A 13238-nucleotide genomic window follows, 5' to 3' on the forward strand; every position below is an offset into this window, starting at 1 on the left:
GAGTTATATCACCTCAGGGTCAAGCCGTGAATAGCAATGCATGAGTCGTACACACATGTGCACAAACACACACACAAACACACACACACTGGTATCCCAAGTGCCACAATAGCATGACTGAGGTCGTCACTAGAGGACAAACATTCCCGTCTGCGAGGAAATGTAAGGAGAGTATAGAGTTACGTGGTTCAGACATAATCACAAACTGCTATATTTACACTGTGGATGTAGTGTGATGTCATGGCTAAACTCTGCAGAGCCTTTAAGATGATTGTCATTTTCTAATTAGGTTGTTACTCAATGGTAAGAAGCTTTGAAGACCATACAAACAAAATTTTACTCACATGAAACCACTAGTAGTAAAAAAAAAATGGAAGTGATCCACCTCCACTGGCTTTGTGTTGTACAAAATAAGAATAAAACTCAAAAATGTCATCTGAGAACAAATGTGGTGTGGTGTGTGTGCCTGCAGGTTGAGACCAAAGCTTTTTGTCAATAATCAAAAGTGTTTTTTAGACACATGGTATGAATTTTATCCAATTTTCAGCCAATAAACCTATTTTCAGTCATGGAATGTGTTAATACAGCAACAAATAGGGATATTTTTGCTTACTTTGACAAAACAGAAGTTCTAATTATATAAATGAATCCTGGTGCTAACAGAAAAATGAATTACTTAATGTACTCAATAAGGTCACATAAAATGTAACCACAGGGATTTGATGGTGATGGTGCTGAAAGCAACTTCACTGGTCGTTGGGCAATCTCAACAGCCATATTGTTTCCATGAAGGGGCTGCTCCACAAACAGTGACATAGTTAATTGCTAACAGATAGAGCGGTTAGCAAATGACAGCCTCATGTCATACAGAGTCATCATGTGGCACACTGAGGCCTGATGAATGTGTGCTGGAGTGTGGTTTCACTGTGGGCACTTACGTTTTTCTGTTGGAGTGAGAAACAGACAGCAAAAAAAAAGTTTGTGTAAGTGTATATATGTGTCCTGTATGTGATAAAGCTGCTAACTTTAAACTTATCAGATACCGGCACACGAGGCAACTTGTAGCATCTGTATGAGATGCACCAAGCTTTCATTGGCGCCAATGTAAACCAATTAGTGTCATTATTAGACATTCCTAGCATCAAACATCTTATACATAGCCCAAATGTCTGTTAAGGGTGGGTTGGATTGGAGCTGGACATGTCAAATTAACCCCTGACTTCGATCCAGGAGACCTGTGTTCATGTCCCAAACGAAACCAAGGTCAGTGTTGTCAACCAGCGAAACCAGTAGGAAGTGTAAAAGTAGTTCTTTTTATGCCTGAACCCTAATAGAGTGGGTTTTTATGCCTCTGGTGTATATTTTGCAAAGCTACCATGCATATAACAAGCCGAAATTGACTGACACGTCCAAAACTGACACCAAAGGGTTCCTTGTTCTTTAGGGAAATGACTACAAGTGTCAGTATCTTGTGAGTTGGGAGAGAATGTGTTGAAAGTATTCCATCAAGCCATCGTCATGTCTAAGAACTAAGCCATAAAATGTAAGTACCTTTCTAAATTCCTGAAAAATCTCTTATTTTCTTTAACAGTGGTATACATGCCACATACAGTCATTTAAAAAATAGTTTTCTTCGATTTCTCGTTCATTTTAATGCCTGGTACATCTGAAGGTACATTTGTTTGGACAAATATAATGATAACAACAAAAATAGTGCATCAGAGTTTAATTTTAGAGCTGATATCTAGACATTTTCCATGGTTTTCTTGATGATAACCAAAATCATTATCTGCTGCCTAACCTGCCTCTTATCTGCATCGACATCTCTGTAAGGGCACTTGAAATTAGTAGAGTAACTTTAAGTAGAAATTCTTGTTGTTGTAGAACACACACAGTATGGCATCCTCCATCTAGTGACGGTCAGATAGCAGGTGAAAAGACGTCTTGATGTCGGCTAAAACTGCACTAAATCTAAAGCAAATGTTTTTTTATCTTTCACCAACTTTGTTTTGAGAACTTTCAAATGACTCACATTGACTTACAGCCATTTCAATACAGCTGAAACAACAGTTGTGAGTCACCTGGACGTCCAGATGTCTTCATCATCACACCATCAAACCACCAAACCAACACTTACTGCTTGTTTATTTATAAGCTTTATGCAAGAAGAACCTGCCACTTTCAAATATTTCTCTCATGTGTGAATCCCACGGAGAAGCTCTCTGCAGGGTGGAAGCAGCGAGTCGCTGGTCTGAGCACCACAGCAGATCATTCCTGGCTACGAGTCAAGAGCCTTTGTTTGCTTGTCGGACCTGCGATAACCATAACCATGGATATGACCTTGGTGACGCTCTTAAAAGCCATTACATAGCCCGGGGTGTGAGGTTCTAACTGGTGTGTGATTATCACACTGAAACAAAGAGACTGAACTTGCCAAGACCAATAAGCAATGCCGCAGCTTGTGATTAAATATGTGGGATTTAATGAGAACACAAGGCAATGGGAGAGTCATTTGAAATTAATAACAGCCTGTAATGCATTTGTGTATGTCTACAATGAGCATGATATTACTCATGAGCATTACTCATCAGAAAGTGTGGGTTAAATTGGATTTGTAATCAGATTAGCAATACTTCTGTTTCTTGCACGTGGCATCGGCGCTCCCTAAGAAGTTTCCTTTATGTCATTCTCACTATGTGATTCCTCAATATGATCATAAGATCGCCACATGAATTATAGCAAATACATTAAAGCTCAGAAGAAAAAGCACATCATTCAAACTTCACAATGAATAAGAACTTGCTGTTTTCCACGTGATGATCATAACAAAGCAAGTTCATCTGTAATTACTGTACTTAAAAGACTAGAAATCTGCTCATCTTCACGGCACTAATCACACATTTCCGTGTTAACATCAATCATTCAGTTCCATACATCAGATAGCAGGAAAAGCTCAGCAACAAGCCAAGGACTCGCATTGTTCTCCCGCCCATACGGTCTCAGGAGCAGGAAGTTCTTCGACAGCACCATCTGTTATCTTTCTCTCAGTTTGTTGTGGTGATGTGGCTCGTGGCATCTATAATTCTAGCCTGGAGATTTGGAGGAAAGATCAGCAGGAGAGCAGTCTAAAGCTGACTATTATAACCAGCAGCGTCAGAGAAACAACCCATGTGGCTGCAGGTCACATGTCCTGTCTCTGGTATGTGGCGGAGTTGGACAGACGTACACTGGGAGATTAAAGGGTACAAAGGACGCAGAGTTCATTGGATGTATAAGTGCTGATGCTATCTAAGATATATTTGCTCTTAATTCATGCACTGTGATGCCAATGTCCTTGTGAAATAAGCTGAACAAACATGAAACCTTATGACTTTATATGACTAAAGGTTTTCTGTTAATTCTAAAATTACCAAAACTAGAAGAATGGTTTGTCGGCTGACATATAGTACATGACTGTAACTTTATTACAGATGAAAGATATGAATGAATACGGTCACATTTTCCTCAAGCTTGTCTTTAAAATGCTCAAGTTTCCATTGAAAGTTTTTTGGTCTCTGCAATCACTCCTTCTGTTCACACTGGCTGTAAAAAAAATCCCCTTATAATGGTCCTGCAACAATTCAAGAAGGATTCCTGTGCCGAAATATGAACAACAAGAATGAATACAGAGACCAATAATCCCTATACAGGCATGTCAGTATTGCTATAGAATAGATGACAGTTCATCCTATTCTGATAATGTATCTATCTATCTAAAGTTAGACTTTGATCCCATGCAGATGGGTCACAAATGGTGTAATAAAACTATATGGATCTTTAGGTAGAATATACCCTAAGCTGTGCTGAATTGATTATGATTTTGTGGTGGGTAGAGCTGAAACATTTAGTCAATCAGCAACTATACGAATAAAGAACTAATGATTATTGATTAATGTTTTATAGGTAAAAATGCCAAAAAAAAATCTTGTTTCAGTTTCTTAATTGTGGGAATTGGCTTTTTTCATTGTCTTATGCAATATTAAACTGAAAATATTTGATTAACCCTGATTCAGAAAGTTAAAACATTGCCTGAAATGAATGTGATATGGTGCTAATCCTTTTTTGACATAAATTCAACTCAAAATTATTATTATTTTGACTGCAAGTTGGACAGAACATACTATTTGAAAATGTCACTATTGGGTTTGGAAAACTGGAATGAACACTTCTCATTTCCTCCAATATTTTATGAACTAAATGATGAATGTGGCCTGTGCATCAGCCCTGTAAATGCACCAACAGCAGTTGTCTGAAAGCACATTTCCCATCATGCACAGACAAACAACACAGACCACACAGCAGCGTGCACAGTATAAAGGTGTCAGAAGGGAAGCTGGACAGTGATTCTGTGCACAGCTCGGGTCATTATTTACCCAACGCTCGGTTGTGAATTCCCGTCGTGAAGACGACTGTTTGCCAGTTGGCAGGACTGACAAGCGTCCTGCGTCACCTTCTAGCTGGACGTTTTGTTTGACACAGATTTACAAAAGGACTTATACCCCAGCTGCCATATTCAACGTATCCTCTCTAAATGCTTCAGCAGTTACATCTGTGATTTTATAATGTTTCTCTGCCGCTCTGCCTCTTTCATGCACACAGAGCTATTTAACAACCACTGCACACACACACATACACACACAGAGAGTATCAGGGCAAATGTTTCCAGAGTCTAGTAGACACGTCATTAACTGGCTGGAGACTTAATGGGCTGGCAGGGGACTAATGGGCTTATCCTGGGACATTATCACCTTAAGGGAAAAACCAGCTGCTGCCATCAGAACCTGTTTTCTGGTATTTACAACTTTCACTGTCTCCAAGTGCAGGTGTTTCATGGCATTTAGAAGAAGGGACTAGATCTCTCAGTCATGCAAGGGAGACGTAGGATTCGAAGGATTGCAAACAACTAGCATTTAGGCCTTATCTTCTCTTCACAGAGCCAGAAGGTACTGTTACAACCTTCAGAGAGTTCTGGCTTGTATGACGTTTTCATTTCACAAAAATTCCCCCCAAAGAGGGATTCTGGACATCCTACGACATAAACTATCCTTCTCCCTAGCTCTCTGTCTCTCCCTCCATGTATCTCTTTCTGCGTCACCATTCAACACACTGTAATTGCCGCCTTGGGCATGCACCGTGCAGCAAGAATGTTGCAAGCATGTGATAAATAGCAAGTTTAGGAGATACTCCAGTATATCAGCAGCAATGAATTACACTCTGCTTCAAACTTAGAATGTGACCGGTTCTCATGAGGCGAGGCGAGAGGATTCCTTTCCCACCATTTCCAGTTTTTTATCACTTCTTCCTGAATTTAATTGTGATTTATTTATTCGTGTGTAGCATTCTAGACACCAGGATAAAACAATTATCGAGTTCGGCCAATAAAACACATTTTGTGCTGTCAGCTGATGTTTCAGAGCATGTGACGTCAATTGGACACTGAAGTGCTCTGTAATGGCTGGTAGAAGGCAGGAGGTAGTGTAATGCTGGGTGCTGCTGCCAAAACACTGTGTGTATTTATGCCTCTGACATTACATATTTTGATAAATATGCTTGCATCTCACCAGCTGCTTCCTCCTCTAATTTTCTAGCCAAGATTTAGGAATTAACCGAAACTCCCCTACGGTGCATTTACTCTAGCAAGCAGCTATTTCGTGTCAGCGTTGGTTTTTATTGCCATCTTTGCTATACAACTGTCTGTAAAGTGTAACCTGTAATTATTTTTCTCTGATGCCATCATCACTGAGTTACGCAATGTTCACAATGCGAAAACTTCTCAGTGCATGCCACGGTTTCCACACTGGCAGTCATGCAAGTATGCACAGACTGAAACTGCAAAATTCAGGAATAGTTAAATCACTGACATTCAAACCGTAACTTGCATGCTGTACAAATGATTAAAGAAGTTAGGAAGGTATGCATCACAAAATCTGAGATGCTCTGGCTGCACTCGTCAACATTTTGACTTTAAATGCAGCATGAAACACAAGAGAGCTACAATAGCCTGTAGTGTAGAGTTTTCCTTTTTCCAAATGAGTTCTGGTCTTGGGCATGGTCTCTGTTGGAAACTCAAACACGAAGATCAAGCATGAAGAGAATGCTCCATCCACAGAAATTTCTCAAGTTGCAAAATGCAGTTTCCTTTCACTGTGATTTGAAAAAGCAAAGGTGCAGAGCAAAACTCAAAGCATGCTTCTCCAAAGCATCACAACTCTTTCATGCATACAGTGGTAGCTTTTTAAAACAGAGAGCACTTCAGGTGACCTTCAGGGGTTCGCCTGCTTCTCTCAAATTCGTTAATAGCCTGCCGTAAATCTAAAAATTACACCTCTAGTTTCAAGTGCTAGGGCCCTGTAGTTAAAGGGTCGGTTTGGGGCTGGTGATACAGCTGAGCACAACACCTGGAATCCCTCAGCAGCACCAATGAGCTCTGATGAAAAACAAATGTCAGCACCCGTCCCCCCCCTCCCTCTTGTCTCCTACGAGCCCTGCAGCAGGACCGGGCTGTGTTTACCCTGGCCGGGATGAACTATCAGCTACTGCCAGATCCACTGCCAGCACACTGACTCTTGACCCATATTCAGAAGGTCAGGAAAGTTCATGAATACTACTCTGACTACTTCTAGTACTAGCTACTACTACAACCAATAATATAAACAATGATTAATTAAAAAGCACATTAAAAAATGAAGTTATCATGGTGGTAATGCCATTTCCCGCAACAACAACATAAAAACTCTACATAAGCATCTCTGATCTGAGGTCATTTATAGACAAAGCTGGAAAAAATAACTTTAATTAGCCATTTTTCATATTTTAAGTATGTCTTGAATTTAACTATACTTGAAAATAGAATTATATCAGGGATGGGCAACTGGAGGCCCGGGGGCCGCATACGGCCCGCACCCTCACTTGAAGTGGCCCTCGGTACAACTACATGCATTTGAGCATGAAATCTTAAAAGTGCAGTGTAAAAATGCACAAAATTACTTCTTGCAATTGATGTTGGTCTGCTGTTCTTGCACACACAAAAAAGAAATCACAGTAAGTGGTTATTTTGTATTTGCTTCAAACCTTTTGTATTCCTATTTATACAGTTAAACATGCATCTGAGCATGAAATATGTTAAGTTACTGCACTGTAAACATATTTAAAATTGCAGTTTCATCATATCTGGTTAGGTGCACTGTCCTATATGTGGCCCTGTGGTAGTGTCCCCCTCCAGTATTGAAGTTGCCCATCCCTGCACTATATTGTGTTTTTGTTTTCCCTCACTTCTATTGGTAGTGATAGTGAAAGCTCATTATGTATGGTCAGCCAATTGCAATGACTCATTAAATTACTGGCAACTTTAGCTGCCAGGAATTAGACAGCACCGTCTGTCAGCTTTTAGAGTAAAGCTCCTGCTAATACACTTATACCTACGGCTATAGGGATAATAGACCTTGGCGACCTCTTTTATTAAGTTTAATTATTTGGACAAGTATTTTCCCTCCACCCCTTGCGCCGGCGAATTACTGTCATTGCGTATAAGTCAGTGAAAATGTTGAAGAAGAAAAAAAAAAAGCGGTTTGTAATTGCACACGGCTCAATGAATGGAAACACACCGCAGCGACAGGCAGCAAAGTGTCTACTACCTACCCGGGAGATGGTTAACGGTGTGCTGAAATCCCGTCCACCCACCAGACGAAAACCCCAAGGAGAGGGTCCCTTTAGTGTCACGGTCTGGGTCATTTTTTGGCAAAATGGACTGCGAGAGGGAAGCAGACGAGGTGACAGAGAGAGAGAGGAGATATCCGCGGTTCCTCGATATGCGGGAAACAAAAACGTGAAGTAGCTAGAGTCCTCTGCCTAGCTGCTAGGCAACGCTGTCCCGTCTGAGAAAACTTTCCTCCTCTCTTGATTCAAGTTTAAATAACGAAGCCGACTGTGACGTGGAATGACGGGATGTCCCGCCCGCCTCCAGCCGGTCTGCACCGACAGAGAGGGAGGGAGGGAGGGGACGGAGCAGGGGAACCTAGCCGGCCAGCAGTGACATGTCAGGAGTGACTCACAAAATCAGCCTGTTGCTCTAAACTGCAGGTATAAATGGGTGGAAAGTGGATTTGCATATCGTCACCCTGTTAAAATAATCCCCTAAGTCATTTTTTCAAGTTTTGCAGGAAACACAAAAAACTTCACCAAAAGTGACATATGACATTTATTGATCATTTCACTCAAAAAGGATGTAACAAAGGATGGCTATTGGCATAGTAATAACACTCAAGAGAAACTTAAGTGTAACTTAAGAGAAATAAATGACTCAGTCCAGGGCCGGTTCTAGCCCATTGGCTGCCCTAGGCGATATTGAGATTTTGCGCAAAATACGAATAAATAAATAAGAAAACACAGATCTTCATCAAATTAAGAATGGCAAAGACTGAAAATAAATAAAATGTAGACATAGGCTACAAATGCAATAAAAATAAACATAAAAATGAAATTTAAATGTACATTTATATTTGATACATGAACTACATACAGGCAATATAATGGTCTCAACATTTTAATTTTTAGAAACTTTGGAACTCTACCAACAACAACTGAATTGAAAATAAAAATAAATAAATGAGAAAACACAGATCTGTTGATTGTAAAGACTGAAAATAAATAAAATGTACAAATGCGCCAATTTGGCGCCCCCTGCCAATTTGGCGCCCTAGGCAGCCGCCTTGGTGGCCTGTAGGAATAACCGGCCCTGACTCAGTCAATTTTTTGAACATGCCTTTGTGACTTAAGCAAGATATGGTAACACTTTATTTTGAAGGTGTCTACATACAAGGTTCATACTCTTTTTGAGTGGTCATATTCAAGCACTTTTCAAGGACTTTCAAGGTCCATTTTCAAGCTTTTCCGGTACCTAACAACGGTTGTAAGTTGCATGTTTTAGATGAGTACTTACATGCTAAAAGGGGTATTTTCACTCAACGATACAGACAGCGATGGTTTTACACTTTTAACAACCAAAAGTACAGTTTGCTAATCTCAATATTCAATTTATATTTTTTTTCATTGAACATGTAATTAAGAATTTCAAGCATTTTCAAGCACATTATCCAAAATCCAAGCACTTTTCAAACCATGAAAATACAACATTTAAATTCAAGCATTTTCAAGGATTTCAAGCACCAGTACGAACCCTGTACATAAGAGTCACACAAGCCTGTCAGAAACATGACATGACAAGTATCATGAGCATTAATGTTACTTCAAAGTGTCATTAATGTTCATGACACATCCCATGTCATGTTTCCAACAGCTGATGCATAGCGTATGAATTTTTTTTTTACTTGTCCTTCTCTCCTCTCCCCATCATTCATTTCAATCACTTTCAGTCCCTCCTGTTGCACCACCAGTGAGCATACAGGTAAGGTTGACTTCCCTTGGTAATAATTAAGTTATTTTATTATGAAAGAAAATGTCTTATATTGTCAATAAAGGTCAGACATTTTCGGAGATATATGGGTCAGTGACAAATAAGGGTTGTCAAGATGTCAAATGGTATGACCACAAAAGAATGATACATATTAAATACTTTATTAAACTACAGTGTATTTAAGTGGACTTATACATGTAATAACTTCATTTTAAAAAACATCAAATGGCTTTTTTTTTAATATTTCTACATTTACACATTTCGTCAATATTGAGCAGAACATATTCTAAAAAAACATTTTTCTCTAAAGTTTTGTCAAATTATGTAAAATTTGTTATATACCATAGTGTTGCAATGTACACATGGATTGTATTTTTTTCTTATTTTAGTTCACATTTATTTTCCTGTATATAATCAGATCTTTATGGGAAAAAAGTTACTGGTTACACCAACTGACACTGGGTTAGATCACGTCATTGACCCATAAACATCAGAAAAAAACACATTTTTGAGTGGATTGTGACTTTAAAACTATCAAATAAATACATCAAACTGACAGCTTTGGACCCTGATGAGCACAGTACCCATAAACATAGCTTTTATAATCCTATCATCATTGCTCCATATGTGATTGTTTGAAATGTTATACATTTGACTTGTCAATTGTTTAAAAGGTCATAGGGTTTAAAAAGAAATGCTTTAAGTTTGATGACATGTCAAGTGTAAGTCACAAAATCAGCCTGTGGCTCAAAACTGCAGGTATAAATGGGTTGAAACTGGATTTGCATGTATTGCAACAGCTGATGCATGGCGTATGAATTTCTGTTTTACTTGTCCTTCTCTCCTCTTCCCATCATTCATTTTATTTGCTTTCAGTTCCTCCTGCTGCACCACCAGTGAGCATAAAGGTATGGTTGACTTCCCTTGGTGATAATTAAGCTATTTTATTATGAAAGTAAATGTCTTATATTGTCAGTAAAGGTCAGACATTTTGGGAAATGTAAACATCATGAAAAAAACACATTTTTGAGTGGATTGTGACTTAAAAACTATCAATAAATATGTCAAACTGACAGCTTTGGACCCTGATGAGCACAATACCCATATACATAGCTTTTATAATCCTATAATCATTGCTCCATATGTGATTGTTTAAAATGTTATACATTTGACATGTCAATTATTTAAAAGGTCATAGGGTTTAAAAAGAAAAGCTCTAGTTTTGGTCAGGGGCACCTTTGTGTACTCTTTGTCCTACGTTGGATGAAAAATTGTAAACTAATTGAAAAAACAAGACTAGACTAAAGCCCATTTAAGACTGGACAAGAAACCCACTAACACCCACTAACATCTGGCTTTTGTCTTTCAGTTAGGTTAGAAAGGTTACAATCGGCATTTATTCCAGGGACAAATGACTGTGCAGTAGTCATGGGTATTTATTGGCTCCAGCCCCAATGGGCAGTGATGGAAACATGACACCTGGGCGGACAGACTCATTTTCAGTCCTTTCCCAGCAAAATGCTATGACTTGAAAAATGCTTTCTATGTTACTACGTTCTGCTCATGTTTCACTCCGTCGAACATAACAATCAGCAATAATAAAAGTGTGTAAACTGCTTTGTTTAGGACAGACAAGCAACTGTGAAAAAAAATAACTTCACTCTGCATTAAAGAGAATATTGAAGTGTGTTAATTCAAGTTTGCAGAATGAGTTTGTGTTTATGTGTTTAACCCTCCTCTTATGTTGTGGGTCAAATTGACCAATTTCAAAGTTAAAAATAAAAAATAAAATAAATAAATAAATAATATATATATATATATATATATATATATATATATATATATATATATATATATATATAATGTAAAAAAAAGTTGTTGTTTTTTAATAAAAAAAAAAGTAAAAAAAAAAATGTTTTAAATCAATGTCATGTAAAACCAGTGTATTTTATATGTAGGCCATTCCAATGTACATAAAAAAGTTTTTAACATGCAATTTTTATGAATAAAGAGTGAATTATCCTCATTGAACCATGTGTGAGAGGTAAAGAACACCTCTGCATTAAATATTGATTGAAATGGTTAGTCATGGAGTTATTAATGAAATATAGACAATGTTTATTGGGATATTTTAGTTTCTGATACTTTTGGAAAATTAAACATGCCCTGGGTTAATGCTGTTCCTAAAAAACAAGCATAACAGACGGGCTAAGTGTCTATTGATAAGTTTTAAGAAATCATAAGATATCTTTAAGGAGTACATGTTTTACAGTAAAGCTTTGCTCTGTTGATGAAGGTTTTCCTCCCACAGCAGGAAACAGTTTACAGTAGGATTTCAGTTTGCCTCGTCACCAGCAGTTTAACTTTTTAGCAGTCACTCTATCAACAACACTCACTAGGACCAACAAAAGAATGACCCTGAGATGTAACACAATTCTTCAGATAAATGTTTCACAAAGCTGCACTCTGATTTAATGAAATCATGTTATAAAAAAGTGCATGTTTTGTGATGTCAAATAGTAACATTACACATTTGACTTTAGTTTAATTAACTTAGCTCACAACATAACTGTTGAAGTTAAATATCAGCTGAAATGAAAAGTGTTCTTTAGGATTCATACTAATGATTCAGGAGTTTCAACAGTGTGACGGGAACCCAGATCTGTAATATTGTGCAACATGTTATTGGAATCTTAACAGCAATGTGTGTGTGCCGTTAAGGGTGACACACGCGTGGAAAAGAAACAGAAAGTCATGCCTTGTTACTGGCAATGGTAAAGTCAATTGCCTATTTTCAGGGGGTTTTCCATAAATGTGCTACTTTTGCATGCAGCCATCCTCTGAGGGAGATGTTGGGTAGCACCAAGTGTTATGAGGATACTGTGTTTATTTATTTTGATCCTTTTTACACTGGTTGTCATTTTGTGTTGTTGTTTCTTTTCCTTTCGTATGTATGTGTGCGTGTGTTTGTGTATGTATGCATATACAGTCTATGGTATGCATGTATGTATGTATAATTACGGTGTATAGGTAAATTATATTTATGTTTCGTAATACAAGACATGTTTAGACAAGGATTTTAACTTGAATTAAGGAGAGGGGGTGGGAGTTTATAAGTTTTACTTCTTCTCACTCCTTTTCGAATATGTATTCTACATGTCATGTTAAATGTTTTGTCTGACTCTTTTTTTATTATTTTGTTTTCATATTCGAAATAAACTTGAATCAATCAGTGCTAACAATTTCTGATTGGCAAGAATCACAACATGCAGTGGGGCTGATTGGAGTTTTATTCATTTTGAAGGCACTTGGTATTTGACGGATTAAACTTTCAACCTGATGTGACAGATGAAAAGCTTGGATCACCAACGTTGTGACAACTCATCCTGTGGGGGAAATACGATTCTTCACCAAATTTCATGGCAATCCATCCAAAAGTTGTCAAGACATTACACTTAAAAACCAACAGACCCACTTGGCCGTCCATAGAGCCATGTGGCTAGCGTGACTAAAAAGAAATGAAAACTTAAATATGCTGCTCTTTGGGGCTTGTAAAATAATCCAGATATGCACTTAAATCTAATGCCAGTCAATAACTTACTGATCAGGGTCTTAAGCAAAAAGCTGTACGACCTGAGAATCGTCTTCAACAATGGAGATATTGTGGTGTAATTTAGATGCCTCACTGGCAGAGAAGACCTCTCCCATTTGTCAGTGGATATCCCAGTATTCTCTCTGCCCCACTTCTTGATTCCTTCATTTCCCCAGCCAGTTGCAGAGTGAGTCA

At 38.2% G+C, this 13238-nt stretch overlaps 1 protein-coding gene across 1 annotated transcript in view; it reads right to left on the reverse strand.

The window, feature by feature from the left end:
* Nucleotides 1-7956, reverse strand: part of pdlim4 (PDZ and LIM domain 4) — a 49608-nt gene extending 41652 nt beyond the window's left edge. Inside the window, exon 1 of the mRNA XM_059351853.1 lies at nucleotides 7678-7956. Coding sequence (XP_059207836.1) covers nucleotides 7678-7770 — 93 coding nt within the window. The 5' untranslated portion in view covers nucleotides 7771-7956. The remainder of the gene's footprint in view (nucleotides 1-7677) is intronic.
* Between the last annotated feature and the right edge of the window lie 5282 nt (nucleotides 7957-13238).

Source organism: Centropristis striata, chromosome 15, assembly GCF_030273125.1.
Source record: "Centropristis striata isolate RG_2023a ecotype Rhode Island chromosome 15, C.striata_1.0, whole genome shotgun sequence".
NCBI classification, from domain to species: Eukaryota; Metazoa; Chordata; class Actinopteri; order Perciformes; family Serranidae; genus Centropristis; species Centropristis striata.